General features: G+C 47.2%; 1 protein-coding gene across 7 annotated transcripts in view; it reads left to right on the plus strand.

Annotated features, from left to right (window-relative positions):
• The window catches only part of LOC123758007 (glycine receptor subunit alpha-4), a 107,849-nt gene that overhangs the window by 37,422 nt on the left and 43,211 nt on the right, over positions 1-27,216 (plus strand). For all 7 annotated transcript variants that reach the window (XM_045742121.2, XM_045742124.2, XM_045742125.2 and 4 more), the window contains 4 exons: positions 15,737-15,899; positions 16,637-16,771; positions 18,607-18,693; positions 19,729-19,859. In XM_045742121.2, coding sequence (XP_045598077.1) covers positions 15,737-15,899; positions 16,637-16,771; positions 18,607-18,693; positions 19,729-19,859 — 516 coding nt within the window. The remainder of the gene's footprint in view (positions 1-15,736; positions 15,900-16,636; positions 16,772-18,606; positions 18,694-19,728; positions 19,860-27,216) is intronic.

A 27,216-nucleotide genomic window follows, 5' to 3' on the forward strand; every position in this document is an offset into this window, starting at 1 on the left:
TATTGGTCCCACCTGCTCCCCGTGAGTGAATATTGGTCCCACCTGCTCCCTGTGAGTGAATATTGGTCCCACCTGCTCCCTGTGAGTGAATATTGTTCCCACCTGCTCCCTGTGAGTGAATATTGGTCCCACCTGCCCCCTGTGAGTGAATATTGGTCCCACCTGCTCCCCGTGAGTGAATATTGGTCCCACCTGCTCCCTGTGAGTGAATATTGGTCCCACCTGCTCCCCGTGAGTGAATATTGGTCCCACCTGCTCCCCGTGAGTGAATATTGGTCCCAACTGATCCTTCTGAGTGAATATTAGTCCCATCTGCTCCCCGAGAGTGAATATTGGTCCCACCAGCTCCCTGTGAGTGAATATTGGTCCCAACTGCTCCCCGTGAATGAATATCAGTCCCACCTGCTCCCCGTGAGTGAATATTTGTCCTACCTGCCCCTTGTGAGTGAATATTGGTCCCACCTGCTCCCTGTAAGTGAATATTGGTCCCACCTGCTCCCCGTCAGTGAATATTAGTCCCACCTGCTCCCTGTGAGTGAATATTGGTCCCACCTGCTCCCTGTGAGTGAATATTGGTACCACCTGCTCCCCGTCAGTGAATATTAGTCCCACCTGCTCCCTGTGAGTGAATATTGGTCCCACCTGCTCCCTGTGAGTGAATATTGGTCCCACCTGCTCCCTGTGAGTGAATATTGGTCCCACCTGCTCCCTGTGAGTGAATATTGGTCCCACCTGCTCCCCGTGAGTGAATATTGGTCCCACCTGCTCCCCGTGAGTGAATATTATTCCCAACTGCTCCCTGTGAGTATATATTGGTCCCACAAGGTCCCCGTGAGTGAATATTGGTCCCACATGCTCCCTGTGAGTGAATATTAGTCCCACCTGTTTCCCGTGAGTGAATATTGGTCCCACCTGCTCCCTGTGAGAGAATATTGGTCCCACCTGCTCCCTGTGAGTGAGTGAATATTGGTCCCACCTGCACTCTGTGAGTGAATATTGGTCCCAAAAGCTCCCTGTGAGTGAATATTGGTTCCACTTGCTCCCCGTGAGTGAATATTTGGCCCACCTGCTCCATGTGAGTGAGTGAATATTGGTCCCACCTGCTCCCTGTGAGTGAATATTGGTCTCACCTGCTCCCCGTGAGTGAATATTGGTACCACCTGCTTCCTGTGAGTTAATATTGGTCCCACCTGCTCCCCGTGAGTGAATATTGGTCCCACCTGCTCCCTGTGAGTGAATATTGGTCCCACCTGCTCCCTGTGAGTGAATATTGGTCCCACGTGCTCCCTGTGAGTGAATATTGGTCCCATGTGCTTCTCGCGAGTGAATATTAGTCCTTCCTGCTCCTTTTGAGTGAATATTGGTCTCACCTGCTCCCCGTGAGTGAATATTGGTCTCACCTGCTCCCCGTGAGTGAATATTGGTCCCACCTGCTCCCTGTGAGTGAATATTGGTCCCACCTGCTCCCTGTGAGTGAATATTGGTCCCACATGCTCCCCGTGAGTGAATATTGGTCCCACCTGCTCCCTGTGAGTGAATATTGGTCCCATCAGCTCCCCGTGAGTGAATATTGGTCCCACCTGCTCCCCGTGAGTGAATATTGGTCCCACCTGCTCCCCGTGAGTGAATATTTGTCCTTCCTGCTCCTTTTGAGTGAATATTTGTCCCACCTTCTCCCTGTGAGTGAATATTGGTCTCACCTGCTCCCTGTGAGTGAATATTGGTCTCACCTGCTCCCCGTGAGTGAATATTGGTCTCACCTGGTCCCCGCGAGTGAATATTGACCCCACCTGCTCCCCGTGAGTGAACATTGGTCCCAAAAGCTCCCTGTGAGTGAATAATGATCCCATATGCTTCCTTTGAGTGAATATTAGTCCCACCTGCTCCCCGCGAGTGAATATTTGTCCTACCTGCTCCCTGTGAGTAAATATGGGTCCCACCTGCTCCCTGTGAGTGAATATTGGTCCCACCTGTTTCCTGTGAGTGAATATTGGTCCCACCTGCTCCCTGTGAGTGAATATTGGTCCCACCTGCTCCCTGTAAGTGAATATTGGTCCCACCTGCTGACTGTGAGTGAATATTGGTCCCACCTGCTCCCTGTGAGTGAATATTGGTCCCACCTGCTTCCTGTGAGTGAATATTGGTCCCACCTGCTCCCCGTGAGTGAATATGGGTTCCACCTGCTCCCCGTGAGTGAATATGGGTTCTACCTGCTCCTTCTGAGTGAATATTAGTCCCATCTGCTCCCTCTGAGTGAATAGTTGTCCCACCTGCTACCTGTGAGTGACTATTGGTCCCACCTGCTCCCTCTGAGTGAATATTGGTCCCACCTGCTCCCCGTGAGTGAATATTGGTCCCACCTGCTCCCCGTGAGTGAATATGGGTTCCACCTGCTCCCTCTGAGTGAATATTAGTCCCATCTGCTCCCCCGTGAGTGAATATTAGTTCCACCTCCTCCCCTTGAGTGAATATTGGTCCCACCTTCGCCCCTTGAGTTAATATTGGTCCCATCTGCTCCCTGTGAGTGAATATTGGTCCCACCTGCTCCCGTGAGTGAATATTGGTCCCAATTGCTCCCTTTGAGTGAATATTGGTCCCACCTGCTCCCTGTGAGTGAATATTGGTCCCACCTGCTCCCTGTGAGTGAATATTGGTCCCACCTGCTCTCATTGAGTGAATATTGGTCCCACCTGTCCCCTGTGAGCTAATATTTGTCCCACCTGCTCCCTGTGAGTGAATATTGGTCCCACTTGCTCTCATTGAGTGAATATTGGTCCCACCTGTCCCCTGTGTGCTAATATTTGTCCCACCTGCTCCCTGTGAGAGAATATTGGTCCCACCTGCTCCCTGTGAGTGAGTGAATATTGGTCCCACCTGCACTCTGTGAGTGAATATTGGTCCCAAAAGCTCCCTGTGAGTGAATATTGGTTCCACTTGCTCCCCGTGAGTGAATATTAGGCCCACCTGCTCGCTGCGAGTGAGTGAATATTGGTCCCACCTGCTCCCTGTGAGTGAATATTGGTCTCACCTGCTCCCCGTGAGTGAATATTGGTACCACCTGCTCCCCGTGAGTGAATATTGGTCCCACCTGCTCCCTGTGAGTGAATATTGGTCCCACCTGCTCCCTGTGAGTTAATATTGGTCCCACCTGCTCCCTGTGAGTGAATATTGGTCCCACGTGCTCCCTGTGAGTGAATATTGGTCCCACCTGCTCCCTGTGAGGGAATATTGGTCCTCCTGCTCCCTGTGAGTGAATATTGGTCCCACCTGCTCCCTGTGAGTGAATATTGGTCCCACCTGCTCCCTGTGAGTGAATATTGGTCCCACGTGCTCCCTGTGAGTGAATATTGGTCCCATGTGCTTCTCGCGAGTGAATATTAGTCCTTTTTGCTCCTTTTGAGTGAATATTGGTCTCACCTGCTCCCTGTGAGTGAATATTGGTCTCACCTGCTCCCCGTGAGTGAATATTGGTCCCACCTGCTCCCTGTGAGTGAATATTGGTCCCACCTGCTCCCTGTGAGTGAATATTGGTCCCACATGCTCCCCGTGAGTGAATATTGGTCCCACCTGCTCCCTGTGAGTGAATATTGGTCCCATCTGCTCCCCGTGAGTGAATATTAGTCCCACCTGCTCCCCGTGAGTGAATATTGGTCCCACCTGCTCCCCGTGAGTGAATATTTGTCCTTCCTGCTCCTTTTGAGTGAATATTGGTCCCACCTGCTCCCCGTGAGTGAATATTGGTCCCACCTGCTCCCCGTGAGTGAATATTTGTCCCGCCTTCTCCCTGTGAGTGAATATTGGTCTCACCTGCTCCCTGTGAGTGAATATTGGTCTCACCTGCTCCCCGTGAGTGAATATTGGTCTCACCTGGTCCCCGCGAGTGAATATTGACCCCACCTGCTCCCCGTGAGTGAACATTGGTCCCAAAAGCTCCCTGTGAGTGAATAATGATCCCATATGCTTCCTTTGAGTGAATATTAGTCCCACCTGCTCCCCGCGAGTGAATATTTGTCCTACCTGCTCCCTGTGAGTAAATATGGGTCCCACTTGCTCCCTGTGAGTGAATATTGGTCCCACCTGCTTCCTGTGAGTGAATATTAGTCCCACCTGCTCCCTGTGAGTGAATATTGGTCCCACCTGCTCCCTGTAAGTGAATATTGGTCCCACCTGCTGACTGTGAGTGAATATTGGTCCCACCTGCTCCCCTTGAGTGAATATTAGTCTCACCTGCTCTCCGTGAGTGTATATTGGTCCCATCTGATCCCATTGAGTGAATTTTAGTACCACCTGCTCCCCATGAGTGAAAATTATTCCCACCTGCTCCCTGTGAGTGAATATTGGTCCCACCTGCTCCCTATGAGTGAATATTGGTCCCACCTACTCCCTCTGAGTGAATATTGGTCCCATCTGCTCCCTCTGAGTGAATAGTTGTCCCACCTGCTACCTGTGAGTGAATTTTGGTCCCACCTGCTCCCTCTGAGTGAATATTGGTCCCACCTGCTCCCCGTGAGTGAATATGGGTTCCACCTGCTCCCCGTGAGTGAATATGGGTTCCACCTGCTCCCCGTGAGTGAATATGGGTTCCACCTGCTCCCCGTGAGTGAATATGGGTTCCACCTGCTCCTTCTGAGTGAATATTAGTCCCATCTGCTCCCTCTGAGTGAATAGTTGTCCCACCTGCTACCTGTGAGTGACTATTGGTCCCACCTGCTCCCTCTGAGTGAATATTGGTCCCACCTGCTCCCCGTGAGTGAATATTGGTCCCACCTGCTCCCCGTGAGTGAATATGGGTTCCACCTGCTCCCTCTGAGTGAATATTAGTCCCATCTGCTCCCCCGTGAGTGAATATTAGTTCCACCTCCTCCCCTTGAGTGAATATTGGTCCCACCTTCGCCCCTTGAGTTAATATTGGTCCCACCTGCTCCCGTGAGTGAATATTGGTCCCAATTGCTCCCTTTGAGTGAATATTGGTCCCACCTGCTCCCTGTGAGTGAATATTGGTCCCACCTGCTCCCTGTGAGTGAATATTGGTCCCACCTGCTCTCATTGAGTGAATATTGGTCCCACCTGTCCCCTGTGAGCTAATATTTGTCCCACCTGCTCCCTGTGAGTGAATATTGGTCCCACCTGCTCCCTGTGAATGAATATTGGTCCCACCTGCTCCCTGTGAGTGAATATTGGTCCCACCTGCTCCCTGTGAGTGAATATTGGTCCCACCTGCTCCCCGTGAGTGAATATTGTTCCCACCTGCTCCCTGTGAGTGAATATTGTTCCCACCTGCTCCCTGTGAGTGAATATTGGTCCCACCTGCTCCCTGTGAGTGAATATTGGTCCCACCTGCTCCCCGTGAGTGAATATTGGTCCCACCTGCTCCCTGTGAGTGAATATTGGTCCCACCTGCTCCCCGTGAGTGAATATTGGTCCCACCTGCTCCCTGTGAGTGAATATTGGTCCCACCTGCTCCCCGTGAGTGAATATTGGTCCCACCTGCTCCCTGTGAGTGAATATTGGTCCCACCTGCTCCCTGTGTGTGAATATTGGTCCCACCTGCTCCCCGTGAGTGAATATTGGTCCCACCTGCTCCCTGTGAGTGAGTATTGGTCCCACCTGCTCCCTGTGAGTGAATATTGGTCCCACCTGCTGCCTGTGAGTGAATATTGGTCCCACCTGCTCCCTGTGAGTGAATATTGGTCCCACCTGCTCCCCGTGAGTGAATATTGGTCCCACCTGCTGTCTGTGAGTGAATATTGGTCCCACCTGCTGCCTGTGAGTGAATATTGGTCCCACCTGCTCCCTGTGAGTGAATATTGTTCCCACCTGCTCCCTGTGAGTGAATATTGGTCCCACCTGCTCCCTGTGAGTGAATATTGGTCCCACCTGCTCCCTGTGAGTGAATATTGGTCCCACCTGCTCCCTGTGAGTGAATATTGGTCCCACCTGCTGCCTGTGAGTGAGTATTGGTCCCACCTGCCCCCTGTGAGTGAATATTGTTCCCACCTGCTCCGTGTGAGTGAATATTGGTCCCAACTGCCCCCTGTGAGTGAATATTGGTCACACCTGCTCCCCGTGAGTGAATATTGGTCCCACCTGCTCCCCGTGAGTGAATATTGGTCCCACCTGCTCCCTGTGAGTGAATATTGGTCCCACCTGCTGCCTGTGAGTGAATATTGGTCCCACCTGCCCCCCGTGAGTGAATATTGGTCCCACCTGCTCCCTGTGAGTGAATATTGGTCCCACCTGCTGCCTGTGAGTGAATATTGGTCCCACCTGCTGCCTGTGAGTGAATATTGGTCCCACCTGCTCCCTGTGAGTGAATATTGGTCCCACCTGCCCCCCGTGAGTGAATATTGGTCCCACCTGCTCCCTGTGAGTGAATATTGGTCCCACCTGCTGCCTGTGAGTGAATATTGGTCCCACCTGCTGCCTGTGAGTGAATATTGGTCCCACCTGCCCCCTGTGAGTGAATATTGGTCCCACCTGCCCCCTGTGAGTGAATATTGGTCCCACCTGCTCCCTGTGAGTGAATATTGGTCCCACCTGCTCCCTGTGAGTGAATATTGGTCCCACCTGCTCCCTGTGAGTGAATATTGGTCCCACCTGCTGCCTGTGAGTGAATATTGGTCCCACCTGCCCCCTGTGAGTGAATATTGGTCCCACCTGCCCCCTGTGAGTGAATATTGGTTCCACCTGCTCCCTGTGAGTGAATATTGGTCCCACCTGCTCCCTGTGAGTGAATATTGGTCCCACCTGCTCCCTGTGTTGACACAGTAAACACGGCTATAAGAGCCTGTGTGAGGGGTCAACAGCTTGCTCTCCCTACCACTCTAAGGACACTCTATAGACAAAGAGTGCCTCCACTAAGTGCATCCCGGGAGTGCATACATGCACAGGCCTGGGAGCGTTAGTGCCACGGAGACACCTGGAACGTTTAATTAACTGGTAATTACAGTTAACTTGGAATCAATTATAATCAACTAATAATTACAGTTAATAATTAAATAAGTTACAATTACATTTGGTTACAATATACGTATAATTGCAAACAACTACTTAAGTCAAATTAACAATTACAATCAACTATAACAATTGTAATCCACTGTGGGATGAATTTTGTGTGGGAGGTGTTTTATGTGGGAGGTGTTTTCTGTGGGAGGTGTTTTCTGTGGGAGGTGTTTTCTGTGGGAGGTGTTTTCTGTGGGAGGTGTTTTCTGTGGGAGGTGTTTTCTGTGGGAGGTGTTTTCTGTGGGAGGTGTTTTCTGTGGGAGGTGTTTTCTGTGGGAGGTGTTTTCTGTGGGAGGTGTTTTCTGTGGGAGGTGTTTTCTGTGGGAGGTGTTTTCTGTGGGAGGTGTTTTCTGTGGGAGGTGTTTTGTGTGGGAGGTGTTTTATGTGGGAGGTGTTTTATGTGGGAGGTGTTTTCTGTGGGAGGTGTTCTCTGTGGGAGGTGTTCTCTGTGGGTCCCTACAAGAAACAGAGTACTCACATCTGGGGACTTGTAATAAATTGAGATTGGTTATGTTAAAAAAAATCCATCTTTAGATATTAAATGTATGTTAAAATTTTGTGATCTCCCTGTACCGTATACCTTTGTTTGTGCTCACCTAGTTGTGCTTGCCGGGGTTGGGTTCTGGCTCTTTGGTCCCGCCTCTCAACTCCCAATCAACTGATGTATAGATTCTGGAGCCAATTGGACTCTATCATATCTACATTTGAAACTGTGTACAGAGTCAGCCTCCACCACATCACTACCTAATGCATTCCGTCTATTAAATACACTGACACTGAAAAAGTTCTTTCTAACGTCCCTGTGGCTCATCTGGGTGTGAATGAACACCTGTGTCCTGTGTCCTCTTGTTCGTACTTCACCCATGCTGAATAGTTTGTCTTTGTCCATCCTGTCAGTTCCTCTAATAATTTTATAGGTGGTGATCATGTCTCCCCTTACTCTTCTGTCTTCCAGGGACGTGAGGTTTAGCTCCCGTAGCCTTTTCTCATAGCTCATACCTCTCAATTCTGGAACTAGTCTGGTGGCATACCTCTGAATCTTCTCTAACTTTGTCTTCTGTTTAGCTAGGTATGGACTCAAGGCTGGAGCTGCACACTCCAGGATTGGTCTGACATAAGTGGTATACAAAGTCCTGAACTAATCCTTATACAAGTTTCTAAAGGCAGTTCTTATGTTGGCCAGTCTAGCATATGCCGCTGATAATATTCTTTTGATGCCGGCTTCTGGGGACAGGTTTGGTGTGATATCGACCCCCAGATCTTTCTATTTGACTCTTGCAGGATTTCACCTCCCAGATGGTACCTTGTGTTCAGCCTCCTGCTCCCTTCGCCAAATTTCATTACTTTACACTTTCCTCAGTTGAACTTTAGCAGCCATTTTCTAGACCATTCCTCCAGTTTGTCCAGGTCATCCTGTAGTCTCTGTCTATCTTCATCCGTCTTGATTCTTCTTCTGTGAGGCTGAGAACCTGTTGTGGTTGTTGTGAAGAGCTTGCTTGTTAGGAAGAGCTATCATGTTTGGTCCCGCCTCTCAACCCTCAATCAACTGGTGTACAGGTTCCTGAGCCTATTGGGCTCTATCATATCTACGTAAACTGTGTATGGAGTCAGCCTCCACCACATCATTGCCTAATGCGTTCCACCTGTTAACTACTCTGACACTGAAAAAGTTCTTTCTAACGTCTCTGTAGCTCATTTGGGTACTTAATTTCCACCTGTGTCCCTTGTTCGCGTACTACCAGTGTTAAACAGTTTATCTTTATCTACCCTGTCAATTCCTCTGAGAATTTTGTAGGTAGTGGTCATGTCTCTCCTTACTCTTCTGTCTTCTAGTGTCGTGAGATGCAGCCTTCCCTCGTAACTCATGCCTCTTAGTTCTGGGACTAGCCTAGTGGCATACCTGTGAATCTTCTCCAGCTTCGTCTTGTGTTTGACAAGGTACGGGCTCCATGCTGGGGCCGCATACTCCAGGATTGGTCTTACATATGTGGTATACAAGGTTCTGAAGGATTCCTTATACAGGTTCCTGAAAACATTTCTGATATTAGCCAGCCTCGCATATGCCGCAGATGTTATTATTTTGATGTGGGTTTTAGGAGACAGGGTTGGTGTGATAAAATCTCCTAGATCCTTCACTCTGTCCGTTTGATGAAGGACTTCATCTCTCATTCGGTATCCAGTGTCTGGCCTCCTGTTTCTAGCCGCCTAGTAACCATTTGTTGGACCATTCATTCAGTCTGTCTAGGTCATCTTGTAGCCTCATACTGTGTTCCTCCAAACTTAATCCTCATAATTTTTACATCATCAGCAAACAATGAAAGGAATGATTCTATACCCTCTGGAAGATCATTTACATATATCAAAAACAGTATAGTTCCAAGGACTGACCCCTGCGGGACTCCGTTGGTAACGTCTCGCCAATCTGAGACCTCACCCCTTACACTGACTCGTTGTCTTCTGTTACTTAGGTACTCCCTTATCCAATTGAGTACCTTCCCTTTCACTCCTGCCTGCATCTCAAGCTTTTTCACTAGTCTCTTGTGTGGTACTATGTCAAAGGCTTTCTGGCAATCCAAAAATATGCAGTTTACCCACCTTTCTCTTTCTTGCCTGATTTTTATTGCCTGATGGTAGAATTCAATTAATCCTGTGTGTGAGGCAGGACTTGCCATCCCTGAACCCATGTTGATGTTGTGTTACAAAGTTCCTTCGCTCCAGATGTTCCACTAGCTTTTTTCACACAATCTTCTCCATCAACTTGTATGGTATGCAAATTAGGGACACTGACCTGTAGTTCAGGGCCTTCTGTCTATCCCCTTTCTTGTATATCGGGACTACATGTGCCGTCTTCCAAATGTTTGGATGTTCACCTGTTACCAGTGGTTTGTTACACACCATGGAGAGTGGCTGGCAGACTGCTTCTGCTCCTTCCTTTAGTATCCATGGTGATATTCCATCTTGGCCTATAGCCTTTGTCACATCCAACTCTAGCAAGAGCTTCCTTATATTCCCACTGGTAATCCCAAACTCCTCTAGTAGTGCCTGCTTAACTATTCCTTATCTCCGAAGCTTCTCCTTACTCTAATGTAAAGACCGCCTGGAATTTCATATTGAGTTCCTCACACTTCCTTGTCGTTTGTAGTGAATCTGTCTGACCCTATTCGCAGTTTCATTACTTGTTCCTTCACTGTTCTTTTTCTCCAGATGTGGCTATACAGCAGTTTAGGCTGTGTCTTTGCCTTGCTTGCTATGTGTGTATTCACCTAGTTGTATTCACCTAGTTGTGCTTGCGGGGGTTGAGCTCTGTTCTTTCGGCCCGCCTCTCAACTGTCAATCAATCAACTGTAACTAACTACTATTCCCCCCCCCCAACACACATACCCAGGAAGCAACTCCGTAACAGCTGTCTAACTCCCAGATACCTATTTACTGCTAGGTAACAGGGGCATCAGGGGTGAAAAAAACTTTCCCGTTTGTTTCTGCCTGGTCTGGGAATCGAACCCGGGCTGTGCACAGAATTACTATAGTCCTGCGCTGTCCGCTCAGCTACCAGACGTGTGTGTGTGTGTGTGTGTGTGTGTGTGTGTGTGTGTGTGTGTGTGTGTGTGTGTGTGTGTGTGTCCGTCCTCTTAAGTAGAGGGGAACACAAGAGTTCAATCAACACAGGAGGAGCAGGAGCGTCCCTGGAGTTAGTAATTAAGTTACCACATACCGGGTCAACTGCCCCTTGCTAGTGCATGCCGAAAACGCCACGGAAAAAAGAGAGGCTTTTATGGAAAAAGGATAAACCTTCATGAAAAAAAAACCATTTATCTGAAAAAATAGGCTTTCTATAAAAAAAAATTTGATTTTTGGGGAGAATTTTTGAATTCTTTAAAAAATAATGCTGATCGGAGACCGGGAAATAACTCACATGAGGATATTAGATAACAAGACGAGAGAGAGCGGTATCGGAAAAAATAAAGAGACCAGAAAATGGGTTCTTCTTATCTTGAGGTTATCTTGAGATGATTTCGGGGCTTTTTGGCGGGAAAATCAAGCGAGTAACTGTGGTATAATTAAGTGGTGGCCTTGGTGGTGGAGGTCTATAGTGTGAGAAGAATATAATTATGGTGACAATAATTATCATGATTTGGCTAGGCATGTCATGTCTTAAATAAAATAATGAGGAAGCAATTATAATACTTGTAGATAGGAGACGGGTCAGAGAGAGTGGGGGGGGGGGGTCAGAGGGAGAGACAGAGATATAGAGAGAGGGAAAGGAAGGAGAAGAGGAAGGGAGGGGGAAGAGAGGTAGAGAGATATAACAAGGAAAAATAAATATATGTCAAAAAGAATGACAAAAGATAGATACCAAGAACGATATTGATAAGAAGGATAAGAGTAAACAAAAAATGTGGAAGGAAGAATGTGTAGAGAGTTAATGATACGGGAAGAGCCATCAAGACCTGAGGTGCAAAACCCGGTTGTTTGCTCGTATAGCTTAAGTCTGTCTGTCTTCCCTCCTCATGACATATTCTCCCGTCTGCCATAGTGTCCCATCTGCCATAGTCTCCCGTCTGCCATAGTGTCCCGTCTGCCATAGTGTCCCATCTGCCATAGTCTCCCGTCTGCCATAGTGTCCCATCTGCCATAGTCTCCCGTCTGCCATAATCTCCCGTCTGCCATAGTGTCCCATCTGCCATAGTCTCCCGTCTGCCATAATCTCCCGTCTGCCATAGTGTCCCATCTGCCATAGTCTCCCGTCTGCCATAGTGTCCCATCTGCCATAGTCTCCCGTCTGCCATAGTCTCCCGTCTGCCATAGTGTCCCATCTGCCATAGTCTCCCGTCTGCCATAGTGTCCCATCTGCCATAGTGTCCCGTCTGCCATAGTCTCCCGTCTGCCATAGTCTCCCGTCTGCCATAGTGTCCCGTCTGCCATAGTGTCCCGTCTGCCATAGTCTCCCGTCTGCCATAGTCTCCCGTCTGCCATAGTGTCCCGTCTGCCATAGTGTCCCATCTGCCATAGTGTCCCGTCTGCCATAGTGTCTCGTCTGCCATAGTGTCCCATCTGCCATAGTGTCCCGTCTGTCATAGTCTCCCGTCTGCCATAGTCTCCCGTCTGCCATAGTCTCCCATCTGCCATAGTGTCCCGTCTGCCATAGTGTCTCGTCTGCCATAGTGTCCCGTCTGCCATAGTGTCCCGTCTGCCATAGTGTCCCGTCTGCCATAGTCTCTCGTCTGCCATAGTGTCCCGTCTGCCATAGTGTCCCGTCTGCCATAGTCTCCCGTCTGCCATAGTGTCCCGTCTGCCATAGTGTCCCGTCTGTCATAGTCTCCCGTCTGCCATAGTCTCTCGTCTGCCATAGTGTCCCGTCTGCCATAGTGTCTCGTCTGCCATAGTGTCCCGTCTGCCATAGTGTCCCGTCTGCCATAGTCTCCCGTCTGCCATAGTGTCTCGTCTTCCATAGTCTCCCGTCTGCCATAGTCTCCCGTCTGCCATAGTGTCCCGTCTGCCATAGTGTCCCGTCTGCCATAGTGTCCCGTCTGCCATAGTGTCCCGTCTGCCATAGTGTCCCGTCTGCCATAGTCTCCCGTCTGCCATAGTGTCCCGTCTGCCATAGTGTCCCGTCTGCCATAGTCTCCCGTCTGCCATAGTGTCCCGTCTGCCATAGTCTCCCGTCTGCCATAGTCTGCCATAGTGTCCCGTCTGCCATAGTGTCCCGTCTGCCATAGTGTCCCGTCTGCCATAGTGTCCCGTCTGCCATAGTGTCCCGTCTGCCATAGTGTCCCGTCTGCCATAGTGTCCCGTCTGCCATAGTCTCCCGTCTGCCATAGTGTCCCGTCTGCCATAGTGTCCCGTCTGCCATAGTGTCCCGTCTGCCATAGTGTCCCGTCTGCCATAGTGTCCCGTCTGCCATAGTGTCCCGTCTGCCATAGTCTCCCGTCTGCCATAGTGTCCCGTCTGCCACAGTGTCTCGTCTGCCATAGTGTCCCGTCTGCCATAGTGTCCCGTCTGCCATAGTGTCCCATCTGCCATAGTGTCCCGTCTGCCATAGTCTCTCGTCTGCCATAGTGTCCCGTCTGCCATAGTATCCCGTCTGCCATAGTGTCCCGTCTGCCATAGTGTCCCGTCTGCCATAGTCTCCCGTCTGCCATAGTCTCCCGTCTGCCATAGTCTCCCGTCTGCCATAGTGTCCCGTCTGCCATAGTGTCCCGTCTGCCATAGTGTCTCGTCTGCCATAGTGTCCCGTCTGCCATAGTCTCCCGTCTGCCATAGTCTCCCGTCTGCCATAGTGACCCGTCTGCCATAGTGTCCCGTCTGCCATAGTGTCCCATCTGCCATAGTGTCTCGTCTGCCATAGTGTCCCATCTGCCATAGTGTCCCGTCTGCCATAGTGTCCCATCTGCCATAGTCTCCCGTCTGCCATAGTCTGCCATAGTGTCTCGTCTGCCATAGTGTCCCGTCTGCCATAGTGTCCCGTCTGCCATAGTGTCCCGTCTGCCATAGTCTCCCGTCTGCCATAGTCTCCCGTCTGCCATAGTGTCCCGTCTGCCATAGTCTCCCGTCTGCCATAGTGTCCCGTCTGCCATAGTCTCCCGTCTGCCATAGTGTCCCGTCTGCCATAGTGTCCCGTCTGCCATAGTGTCCCGTCTGCCATAGTGTCTCGTCTGCCATAGTGTCCCGTCTGCCATAGTCTCCCGTCTGCCATAGTCTCCCGTCTGCCATAGTCTCCCATCTGCCATAGTGTCCCGTCTGCCACAGTGTCTCGTCTGCCATAGTGTCCCGTCTGCCATAGTGTCCCGTCTGCCATAGTGTCCCATCTGCCATAGTGTCCCGTCTGCCATAGTCTCTCGTCTGCCATAGTGTCCCGTCTGCCATAGTGTCCCGTCTGCCATAGTGTCCCGTCTGCCATAGTCTCCCGTCTGCCATAGTCTCCCGTCTGCCATAGTGTCCCGTCTGCCATAGTGTCCCGTCTGCCATAGTCTCCCGTCTGCCATAGTCTCCCGTCTGCCATAGTCTCCCGTCTGCCATAGTGACCCGTCTGCCATAGTGTCCCGTCTGCCATAGTGTCCCATCTGCCATAATGTCTCGTCTGCCATAGTGTCCCATCTGCCATAGTGTCCCGTCTGCCATAGTGTCCCATCTGCCATAGTGTCTCGTCTGCCACAGTGTCCCATCTGCCATAGTGTCCCGTCTGCCATAGTGTCCCGTCTGCCATAGTGTCCCATCTGCCATAGTGTCTCGTCTGCTATAGTGTCCCGTCTGCCATAGTGTCCCTCGTGCCATAGTGTCCCGTCTGCCATAGTGTCCCGTCTGCCTTAGTGTCCCGTCTGCCATAGTGTCCCGTCTGCCATAGTGTCTCGTCTGCCATAGTGTCCCGTCTGCCATAGTGTCCCTCGTGCCATAGTGTCCCGTCTGCCATAGTGTCCCGTCTGCAATAGTGTCTCGTCTACCATAGTGTCCCGTCTGCCATAGTGTCCCATCTGCCATAGTGTCCCGTCTGCCATAGTGTCCCTCGTGCCATAGCCTCCCCTCCCCCCAGGTGGTGGAGGGGAGCGTAATGGGGAGAATGAGTGATGGAGGCCAGGCACCAGGGACGATGGCACCACCATGGTGACAGCTGGCCGGCCCTTAGGGCCACCACAGGCTCTCCGGCTGATGGTGATGGTGACGGTGACGGCGGTGATGGTGATGGTGGTGATGATGGTGACGGTGGTGATGGTGGTGATGGTGGTGATGGTGGTGATGGTGGTGGTGATGGTGGTGATGGTGGTGATGATGACGGTGGTGATGGTCCTGTTCCCTCATAGCTTAAGTCCTTGAACTCAGGAACGAGTCTTGTTGCATACACTAGACTTATTGTAGCTTCTCCTTGCTTTTGTTCAGGTAAGGGTTCCATGCTGGGGCTGCATAGTCAAGTGTGGGTCTCACCTTTGTTGTATACTGGGCCCCGGAAAGCCCCTTTCTCCAGATTTCTGAAGTATACCCTGATGTTGACCCCTATGCCATACACAGCTCTTGTTATTCCAACCCGTCCTCTTAAAATAACGTCGCTTTTCGCTGGTATTCGCGCTATGGCCAAAAGTGGACGAAATTTGAAATGAAATCGGCTCACGAAAGTAACGTACTGTTCCGTTTTCTATTTGAGTCCTCCGGCTTACTCGGGTAGGTTAGGAGACTGGGGATTACTATTGGAGGAAGGGAAAGGGAATTCGCCATTGATCAAAATCATCCCCGGGAACAACGTATCAATCTCTGGTAAAGTACTTAGGTTAGGAGAGGAAACTTTCAAATAACGATTTTCATGACGTTTTGAAACTTTAGGAGAACTTCCTGCTCTCCTAACCTACCAGAGGAACCTTAACTTGCTGTTTTGGAAAAAACAAAGCCAAAATTTATTTTTAATTATTTTTTATTTTCAAATTACGTCCATTTTTTGCCATACGGACAAACGGACACATTCAGACGTAATTAGTAAGAGGACAGACGTTATCTGGCTGAAGAATGTGTCTTCCCTTCATCCTGTACCTGAGTGACGGCGGGGAAGTGAGGACTAGCTTTGTGTACGCCATCTACTGTTGTTGTTGTACCTGTTGCCGTGTAATATAACCCTTCTGACGTTCCAACTCTGCCTTAAATATGTTGATGGAGGTGGCTTCCACACCTGCTTCTTATATGGCATTTGAGTTATTAATGAGTACATTTGGGTGTGAGGTAAAGAGACTGATGGTGGACGTTGCTGCCACAGGAGTGAGGAGAGGAGCGAGTGCTCGGTGAGGCTGGACTCCCACAGGGCCATGATCCCGCTCTACTACGACAAGTACACCTCCCCGGCCACCGACACCAACCCCGCCATCGTCTACTTCGACATGAAGCTCCTTGATATTAGCTCCATCAATGAGAACGACATGGTCAGTACTGAGCCCAACCACTTGGCCTCCTCGGTACAGGGACGGCCTCGCTTCTTCCACGTCAGGGGTTCGAGCCCCCGATGATCCAAGTGGTTGGGCACCTTCCCTCCGTCCTCATATCCCAGCTCCTTGTCCTCGTATCCCTTCCCAGTGATGTATACCCTTACTGGCCTAGTACTCTCTCATAATTATTTTTATTGTGTTTTTAGGTTTATAATATAGGACAGAGGTTGCCAGACATTTATATAATGGTGACCAGCATGTATACATTGTCTTGTGTCCTCTGTGGACGGGGCTAGAGGACTGTTTGGTATCATGCGGTGAGTGGCTTGTTGAGCAGTCAACCACAGGTGGTTGAAGTGCTTGTATTATGTAAATGGGCATGGTGGAGGTGGTGTAGTGGTGGTGTGGTGTGGTGGTGGTGGTGGTGGTGTGGTTGTGTGGTGGTGTGGTAGTGTGGTAGTGTACTGTGGTAGTGGTGGTGTGGTGTGGTGGTGGTGGTGTGGTGTGGTGGTAGTGGTGGTGTGGTGTGGTGGTAGTGGTGGTGTGGTAGTGGTGGTGTGGTAGTGGTGGTGGTAGTGTGGTAGTGGTGGTGGTGTAGTGGTATTGGTGAAGTGGTGGTGGTAGTGGTAGTGGTGATGACAACTGTGGTGGTGATGATAACAGAGGCAGCAGTAGTGAGGTACACACATAAAGTGTAGGTGTTGAGAGAGTGTGTGTGTGTCTCACCCCTACAGACCTTCAGCGTGGAGTCGTTCGTGACGTACCGCTGGAAGGACTGGAGGATACACTGGCCCCTCGACCGCCCGGACCTCGACCCCTGCTGGAACCCTCCGCCTCTCAACATCACCAAACCTCTCCGCTTCTCACAGGTCTCTTATATGTTATGTTGCTCTCATGTGTATCTCATGTGTGTCTCTCATGTGTGTCTTATATGTGTCTCTCATGTGTGTCTCTCATATGTGTCTATCACATGCTCAATATCAATTATGATATTGAAACCATGTAAAGAGAACTCTACATGAACTCCACAGATGATCAGATGACTGACAAATGCTTCGTCATTAGTAAACACACAACATTACAGCAGACTGACCAAGAACAGGACCTTGGAGTCAAGATCCTCCACTCAGTGAGGTACACAACAGGTTGTGGCAGCGGTCAAGAAAGCTAACCAAACACTTAAAATATTTAAGAGTGCCTTTGACTTCAAGGACAAGAAGGAAGTGATTCAATTGTATAAATCTCAGGCGCGCCCCAGCCTGGATTATTGAAACCTCATGAACAAATCCACAAGGGCCGTGACGAGGATTCGAACCTGCGTCCTGGAGCATCCCAGACACTGCCTTAACTGATCTCTAACCGTGTCTATGGAGGACAGAAGAAAATGTATATATGCTGGTTAGCATTGTAAATGTGTGGCCACGTTTGTGGTAGAAAATAATAATAATAAAAAAAAACTGCCTTAATCGACTGAGGACGTCATCTTCAGAAGGATATAGCTGCTCTGGAGAAGGTGCAACACCGGGCAACAAAAGTCATTCCATAGCTAAGTCAACTGACGTACCAAGAATGGTTGAGTGCCACAGGGCTAACAACACTATAAACCAGGCATGACAGGGAGGATCTTATTGAAACTTTTACAATAGTGAACAGTTTGGAGGACGTTGAGCCGGACAACTTGTTCAGAAGGTCAGATGTAACACAAACAAGGAACAACGGGTTCATGTCCAACACGCTACAATGTTGGACTGACAACACCAGATGCTTCTTCACCCACACGGTTATTAACCCACGGAACCGCCTACCCGCCCAACCCGTAAATGACAAAACTCTCTTAACTTAAAGAACACCTGGAAAAGATTATGGCAAATGGGCGGACCTTCGACAAGCCGTCGGCTTCCTGACCTCGTGGAGGCCACTATGGTTAGTGGCTCTCGGGTAAGTGATGGCGGCTGTGCCTTTATTCAACAATTGAAGAGTTACGAGGCGTCACAAGGTTGTTACGATGGTAACAACTTCGGGTTGTGACGTTTGGACGCTCGTCAACTGTTTAATGAGTCCAGACCCGGCCGCCGTGATGGAGCAAAGATGTAGAGGCTTCGTAAGTGTGTGAAATCTTCATGACTCTTGGCCCTGGTCGTTAGACTAGAGTACTAGTACATGTATAACAAGGCTAGTAGCATCTTGACCACTATGGACTACTAACACTACTAACTTATGTACTAACACTAGTACATAAACTAACATATGTACTACTAGTACATATGCTAGTTTAGTACTACCTTTAGTAGAAACTTGTGTACTATCAGTAGTAAAATGACTACTACACTACTATAGTATCAGTTCTGTTTATAATAATAATAATATTAGACACATTACCGGTCTCCTTCACTCTTCAATATTTATTACAATAACCTAAAACTAAATTTATGTAATATTATGTATTTTGATCTGGTACCAGACGGCCCACATCTGGCGCCAGACGGCCCACATCTGGTACCAGACGGCCCACATTTGGCGCCAGACGGCCCACACCTGGCGCCAGACGGCCCACATCTGGCGCCAGACGGCCCACATCTGGTACCAGACGGCCCACATTTGGCGCCAGACGGCCCACACCTGGCGCCAGACGGCCCACATCTGGCGCCAGACGGCCCACATCTGGCGCCAGACGGTGCACAACTGACTCCACGCTAACTTGCAGGTGTGTACGGGGAACTACACAGCCGTCATCCCCAGATGTGTGAGCAGCAGTCCTCCCTCCAGCCGGCGCCTCATCCTTCCCGTCAAGGTTAGTACTCCTGTCTGTCTCTGTGGCTGTGTCTCTGTGGTATGAGCATGGCTGTCTCTGTGTGTAGCTGTGTTTGTCTGTCTCTGTCTCTCTGTGTACTGTCTATGGCTGTACTCACCATACAGTATCCACTAGGAGTGAGGTCTAGCTCTCTGTGCCTCGCCTACCACCCTGGTCGTCCTTGTTACCGCACACTTTAACTATTCTGACCTTCAAACTCTTTGTCGAATCTTGTCTTGTGGATGGAGGTGGCTTCCACAACTTGTTCTTTCACTGTGATCCACGTGTTAACTACCCGTACAGAGGATAAGTATTTCCTTACATATCTTCGACTATCTTGGGGTTTCCAGCTCCCAACTGTGACCTCTGGTCCTATTTACTTTCAATTTGAAGAGGCTGTCCTTGTCCATCTTATCTATTCCCCCTCAGTATCTTGTATGTTGTGATCATGTCCCCTCCGCTCCTTGCATCCTCTAGGGTTGTGTAGATTGTCTTGAAGAAGTCATGATTTAGATTTCTAAACAATGTTGCATGGTATATGTTGGTTAAGCGTGCCAGGGTTCCTGCCTATGGCTCACCATAATGTCAGCCATCATGTATGACACTGTACAGGGAACAAGATCAATATTCAACCAGCATTTATGTCAAATTACGAAGCCTGTACATCTTTCCTCAACCATGGCGGCCTGGTCTGTATTTATTGAACAGTTTTCGAGCTTCCAACCTTCACAACCCGAGGTTATTATTGCTATGGACAACCTTGAAGCGCTTCTGAGCTCTTTAACTATTGAATAAACCAACATTATATAAAGTTTAAACTTTAAGAACATCTTGTAACGGCTTCCAAAGTTTAAACTTTAAAAACATCTTGTAACGGCTTCCAAAGTTTAAACTTTAAAAACATCTTGTAACGGCTTCCAAAGTTTAAACTTTAAAAACATCTTGTAACGGCTTCCAAAGTTTAAACTTTAAAAACATCTTGTAACGGCTTCCAAAGTTAAAACTTTAAGAACATCTTGTAACGGTCTGTTACAGTTCCTGGAGAACATCTGGCAGCCGGACGCCTTCTTCAAGAACGCGATCCGGTCCTCCGTCCACAAGGACTGGGTATCGAACGAGTTCCTGGCCTTCTACACCAGCGACGGCCACATGGGCCTCTTCAGCAGGTAGGCCAGTAAGGAGTCTCGCCTCTCACGCCTCGCACTCTGACCTCTGGTATGACCTCCTCCCTTCTCTCTCCATCTCCACTATCTTCCTTTATCCCATTTATTATGTAGTATATTAAGAATTTCCATTCGTATTATCCCAACCCATTGTTTGAACCTGTAAGTTTTAATATGTAAATGGTTTTAACTTGTAAATTTAATGTGTAAATGGTTTTAACTTGTAAATTTAATGTGTAAATGGTTTTAACTTGTAAATTTAATGTGTAAATGGTTTTAACTTGTAAAAAGAATTAATATGTAAATGGTTTTAACTTGTAAATGGTTTTAACTTGTAAATTGTTTTAACATGCAAAGGGTTTAGCGTGTAAATAGCTTTAACATGGAAATATTTGTAACTTGTAAACTCATAACTGCCTCCCAGTTTAACCTGTAAATGCATCTCAGTTTAACTTACCAAAGCCTCACAGTTCTGCACCACCACGACACACTTGGCGCACAACTGCATATAAATTTCTGGCGGAGCAAGACGTTATAACAACGTTTCCTTTCACCTAATGCTCCCGTTCACCCAGCAGTAAATAGGTACCCGGGAGTTCCAGGCAGCTGTTGTGGGTTGCGTTCCGGGTTTTCAATGATAGTTTTCATTAATAGTGACCGAGCACAGATACAGTTTTTAAGTTAAGCAACTGACATATGTGGAGAGCTAGTGTCACAATTGATATGTTTGTCCTGCACACCGCCCTCCATCCAGTGGGCAGCGGTGGATAGGCTATCCATCCAGTGGGCAGCGGTGGATAGGCTATCCATCCAGTGGGCAGCGGTGGATAGGCTACCCATCCAGTGGGCAGCGGTGGATAGGCTACCCATCCAGTGGGCAGCGGTGGATAGGCTACCCATCCAGTGGGCAGCGGTGGATAGGCTACCCATCCAGTGGGCAGCGGTGGATAGGCTACCCATCCAGTGGGCAGCGGTGGATAGGCTACCCATCCAGTGGGCAGCGGTGGATAGGCTACCCATCCAGTGGGCAGCGGTGGATAGGCTACAATCAGCCTATAACCGCTATCTTTCACTCTATTGGTTGAGTAATGCTCTCTCTCTCATTCATAAAAGTTCCTAACTTCTCAGTATATATATTGTATATAAAAGTATATAAAACGGCAACTGAATTTAATAGCTTCTTTTCATCGGTTGGTGCTAACCTTGCCACAAAACTCCCGCAGACTCAGACACATGTTAATACATATCTCTCAGGCAGCTATCCAGACTCTCTTCTCCTCTCACCAATCAGTCCTACAGATGTTGTGTCCACCATTCACTCACTAAAAACTACAGCTGGGAACATTAGTGAAATACCATTCATGGTATACAAGAGTGCCTCCCATGCCCTTGCACCACCCATAGCTCTACTGTTCAACAAATCCCTTGAGTGTCATACTTTCCCTGATATCCTTAAAAAAAGCAAGAGTTACGCCAGTTCATAAAGGAGGTAATCCAGCAGACATAAACAATTATAGACCAATATCAAATCTACCTATATTATCAAAAATATTAAAAAAAAATATTTACAAACAGCTCTACTCCTACCTCGTATTATTCAAGATTGAAATAAGGGTAAAAATGATCGCTGCGTGCATGCTGACCAAGATATTGACTAGACCTAGAATCAGTTCACTTAAAGATATAATCACTGGAGCACAAACTCTGGACAGAAGAGCCTCCAATAGCAACAGGTGGACCCATTGTGCGATAAACACCATCAATACATTTGATATAACAAACACAGTCACTGAGAAGGGTGTTGACGAAATAAAGCAGACTTTGTTATGCAAGCCCCTTGGGAATCTCCGCCAGCAGACTTTAAGATTATGGTTATTGAAGGAAAAAAAGAACCAGACAAATCCTCATCTGCTACGTAACATTGCACAGATGCATATAGAAGTAAACTTGGCATCCGACAGCTTCACTTACTTCACAGATGGATCAGTAGACCAGCAGGGACAAGAAACCGGTGCTGCAGTTAAAGCAGGAAACTCTGTAAATAGTTGGAGACTCTCAAATGGGTGTTCGACTTTACAAACAGAGATGCTAGCCATTCAAAAGGCTTTGGAACATGCTCTTGCTGAACACCGACAACATGTTATCATACATACAAATTCGAGAACCGCCATTGAAACCTTGCAACAAGAACACATATGTGATAACATACATCTGATCACAAATGTCATATCATTAATGCAAACACTCAAACGTCAAGGCCGTCGGGTACTTATCAACTGGGTGCCAAGTCATGTGGGAATAATAGGAAATGACATTGTAGACGAAGCTGCAAAACTTGCAACTAAGAGAAGAAATGTAGACATTTACATACCACAGAGTCTATAACAGATTAAGAAAGTAATTAGAAACAGAGCAATGCAAAAGATGTACAGTGACCACAACACAGCAGTTGCAACATCAGGATCTGCGGGTTGGTACAAGAATTCAACCAACTACGAACCAGTTAGTTTGATGAAAGGGAACAGTAGAGCAACAGAAGTACACTTACATCGCATCAGGCTTGGATACCCATGTGCATGGGAAATAGGCTTACAGGTTCCGGAAGATGAGAGGAAATGTCAACACTGTGGAGAAATGACCAACAGACCACTGGAACATTATCTAACACAGTGCACAGTTACAAACTAATTAAGATTTCAACTTAGATTCAACAAAGCAGAAGAAGTTGTTAAACACATATGGCAAAATCTTACTAAAGCGACCATACGAGTCATAAATACTCATACTCCGCCCAAGTAAAACAGAAACAAGCAACACTTAGTGGGCCAGCCAGAGGCTTAGGGCCCGCGCAGGAATATCCCTGCAAAAAAAAACAAAAAAAAAAACATAATAACTCCCAGTCAGTTTGGCTTCCGATCTCAAAAGAGTTTCCGATTGGACTCTTCATTGACCTGAGAAAGGCCTTTGATACTGTTAATCACAACTACCTCTTACTTAAACTCCAGCATTATGGAATCCGAGGCCTTTCTCTGAACTATGTCCGATCCTATACTTAGTGACAGACACCAATATGTAGCCATCAATGATTTAACCTCTCCCACTCTACCAATAACCGTTGGAGTGCCACAAGGCAGCATCCTAGGACCTCTTCTATTTCTTACATACATCAATGATCTTCCTACTGTCTAACATTATAACTATCTACGGGCTCACCATAGCCCGTGTTACTTGGAACTTTTTGTTCCAGGTAGCGAATCTTTAACAACAACAACTCTAACATTCTTACACCTATATTGTTTTCTGACGATATTACCCACATATACTTTGACCCCAACCCACACACACTAAATAATGTTGTAAATAACAAATTACAAAAATCCACTCATGGATGTCAACCAACAAACATCTGTCTAAACATATAAAAGACCTACAACGTTTTGTTTGGAAGCAAATCAACAAATGCAATTCAGCTTCAGATAGACAATGTTAACATCAGCAATAAAAATGATGGAAAGTTTCTTGACCTTCACATAGACAAGAGACTCAACTTCAACACCCACATACAACACATAACCAAGAAAGTCTCAAAAAACGGTGGGTATACTTTCTAAAATCAAATATTATGCTCCAAACTCGGCTCTCCTCTCATTATACTACGCGCTAGTCTATCCCTATCTTATATACTACGATATATGTGCATGGGGGTTCAGCCATTGCAAACTACCTCAAGCCTATCATCACCCAGTAAAAATCTGCTATCAGAACGGCAACAAAAGAATATATATATATATATATATATATATATATATATATATATATATATATATATATATATATATATATATATATATATATATATATATATATCAACTTTAGAACACTTTCCCACCAGGAGACTCGAACCCTAGCCAGCACAGAAGCCTTCCAGCAACTGGCGTAACAGGTACGCCTTAACCCGCTCCACCACTAGCTCAGACCCTTAAAAGAGATGGTAATTTCGGAGTATTTAAATACACCAAAGATCACCACCTCCCAAGAGCACTAGAGCAAGGGCAACTAGAGTTGCCTTAAGCATAGACACTGTGTCTTCCCATATTAACAGGGACTTGATGAAATAAACGTATAAATGACCCCTCACTTGCTCTAGTGCTCTTGGGAGGTGGTGGTCTTTGGTGTATTTAAATACTCCGAAATTACCATCTCTTTTAAGGGTCTGAGCTGGTGGTGGAGCGGGTTAAGGCGTACCTGTTATGCCAGTTGCTGGAAGGCTTCTGTGCTGGCTAGGGTTCGAGTCTCCTGGTGGGAAAGTGTTCTAAAGTTGTATACTTCACTCTCGTGTTTAGGAGAGTTGTGCCTTAAGCATAGACACTGTGTCTTCCCATATTAACAGGGACTTGATGAAATAAACGTATAAATGACCCCTCACTTGCTCTAGTGCTCTTGGGAAGTGGTGATCTTTGGTGTATTTAAATACTCCGAAATTACCATCTCTTTTAAGGGTCTGAGCTGGTGGTGGAGCGGGTTAAGGCGTACCTGTTATGCCAGTTGCTGGAAGGCTTCTGTGCTGGCTAGGGTTCGAGTCTCCTGGTGGGAAAGTGTTCTAAAGTTGTATACTTCACTCTCGTGTTTAGGAGAGTTGTGCCTTAAACATAGACACTGTGTCTTCCCATATTAACAGGGACTTGATGAAATAAACGTATAAATGACCCCTCACTTGCTCTAGTGCTCTTGGGAGGTGGTGATCTTTGGTGTATTTAAATACTCCGAAATTACCATCTCTTTTAAGGGTCTGAGCTGGTGGTGGAGCGGGTTAAGGCGTACCTGTTATGCCAGTTGCTGGAAGGCTTCTGTGCTGGCTAGGGTTCGAGTCTCCTGGTGGGAAAGTGTTCTAAAGTTGTATACTTCACTCTCGTGTTTAGGAGAGTTGTGCGTTATATATATATATATATATATATATATATATATATATATATATATATATATATATATATATATATATATATATATATATATATATATATATATATATTATTATTAAATATGACCGAAAAAGTAAGATTAATAATTCTAACACGAATTTTCTCTATCTTTCTTTTATTTCTTTTCACTGTTGATGGTAACTGAAAAATCAATTCTCCAAAATTCATTTTTATTTCTAGTCTGACGCGACACTTGAACGCGTTTCGTAAAACTTATTACATTTTCAAAGACTTTAGTTTACCCACACACAACTATAACTGAACAGAGTTTAAACAGCTTCGATTTTATACCTGCATTTGGGTGAGGTGATGTTACAACAGTTTTGGATGAGGTGAAAACAAACTTTCAACACAAGACAGAACACGAAACAATGGGTATAATATTTTGTAAGTTAAAGGGAAGAATGGAAGTAACTGCAAAGGGCCTATTGGCCCATATTTCTTGATGCTTCTATATTGGTGCGGAGTCTTGAAGTGGGTAGAATATAGTTGTGCATTAATTGGCTGTTGATTGCTGGTGTCGACTTCTTAATGTGTAGTACCTCGCAGATATCAAGCCGCCTGCTATCGCTGTATCTATCGATGATTTCCGTGTTTTTTGTTAAGACTTCTCTAGTGATGGTCTGGTTGTGGGAAGAGATTATATGTTCCTTAATGGAGCCCTGTTGCTTATGCATCGTTAATCGCCTGGAAAGAGATGTTGTTGTCTTGCCTATATACTGAATTTTTTGAGGCTTACAGTCCCCAAGTGGGCATTTGAAGGTATAGACGACATTGGTCTCTTTTAAAGCATTCTGCTTTGTGTCTGGAGAGTTTTTCATGAATAGGTTGGCCGTTTTCTTGGTTTTATAGTAGATCGTCAATTGTATCTTCTGATTTTTGTCTGTAGGGATAACGTTTCTATTAACAATATCTTTCAGAACCCTTTCCTCCATTTTATGAGCTGTGGAAAAGAAGTTCCTGTAAAATAGTCTAATAGGGGGTACAGGTGTTGTGTTAGTTGTCTCTTCAAAGGTTGCATGGCGTTTCACCTTCCTTCTTATGATGTCTTCAACGAAACCATTGGAGAAGCCGTTGTTGACTAGGACCTGCCTTACCCTACAGAGTTCTTCATCGACTTGCTTCCATCCTGAGCTGTGGCTGAGGGCACGGTCGACATAAGCGTTAACGACACTCCTCTTTTGCCTGTCTGGGCAGTCACTGTTGTCATTGAGGCACATTCCTATGTTTGTTTCCTTAGTGTAGACTGCAGTGTGGAAACCTCCGCTCTTTTCCATGACTGTTACATCTAGAAAGGGCAGCTTCCCATCCTTCTCCATCTCGTAAGTGAAACACAACACAGAATTCCGCTCAAATGCCTCATTCAGCTCCTGCAGATGACTGACATCAGGTACCTGTGTAAAAATGTCGTCAACATACCTGCAGTATATGGCCGGTTTCAAGTTCATGTCGACTAAGACCTTTTGTTCGATGGTACCCATGTAGAAGTTTGCAAACAGGACACCTAGGGGAGAACCCATGGCGACCCCATCTACTTGTTTATACATGTGCCCATCAGGGCTCAAGAAGGGTGCCTCTTTAGTACAAGCTTGGAGTAGTTTCCTTAGAATGTTTTCTGGTATGTCAAGAGGAGTACAGGCTGGATCACGATACACTCTGTCCGTTATCATCCCGATTGTTTCATCCAACAATCGGGATGATAGCGGGATGGATGAAACAATCGGGATGATAGCGTACAGAGTGTATCATGATCCGGCCTGTACTCCTCTTGACATACCAGAAAACATTCTAAGGAAACTACTCCAAGCTTGTACTAAAGAGGCACCCTTCTTGAGCCCGGATGGGCACATGTATAAACAAGTAGATGGGGTCGCCATGGGTTCTCCCCTAGGTGTCCTGTTTGCAAACTTCTACATGGGTACCATCGAACAAAAGGTCTTAGTCGACATGAACTTGAAACCGGCCATATACTGCAGGTATGTTGACGACATTTTTACACAGGTACCTGATGTCAGTCATCTGCAGGAGCTGAAGGAGGCATTTGAGCGGAATTCTGTGTTGCGTTTCACTTACGAGATGGAGAAGGATGGGAAGCTGCCCTTTCTAGATGTAACAGTCATGGAAAGGAGCGGAGGTTTCCACACTGCAGTCTACACTAAGGAAACAAACATAGGAATGTGCCTCAGTGCCAACAGTGACTGCCCAGACAGGTACAAGAGGAGTGTTGTTAACGCTTATGTCGACCGTCCTCTCAGCCACAGCTCAGGATAGAAGCAAATCGATGAAGAACTCTGTAGGGTAAGGCAGGTCCTAGTCAACAACGGCTTCTCCAATGGTTTCGTTGAAGACATCATAAGAAGGAAGGTGAAACGCCATGCAAC

The sequence above is a fragment of the Procambarus clarkii genome, chromosome 40, assembly GCF_040958095.1.
Source record: "Procambarus clarkii isolate CNS0578487 chromosome 40, FALCON_Pclarkii_2.0, whole genome shotgun sequence".
NCBI lineage: Eukaryota > Metazoa > Arthropoda > Malacostraca > Decapoda > Cambaridae > Procambarus > Procambarus clarkii.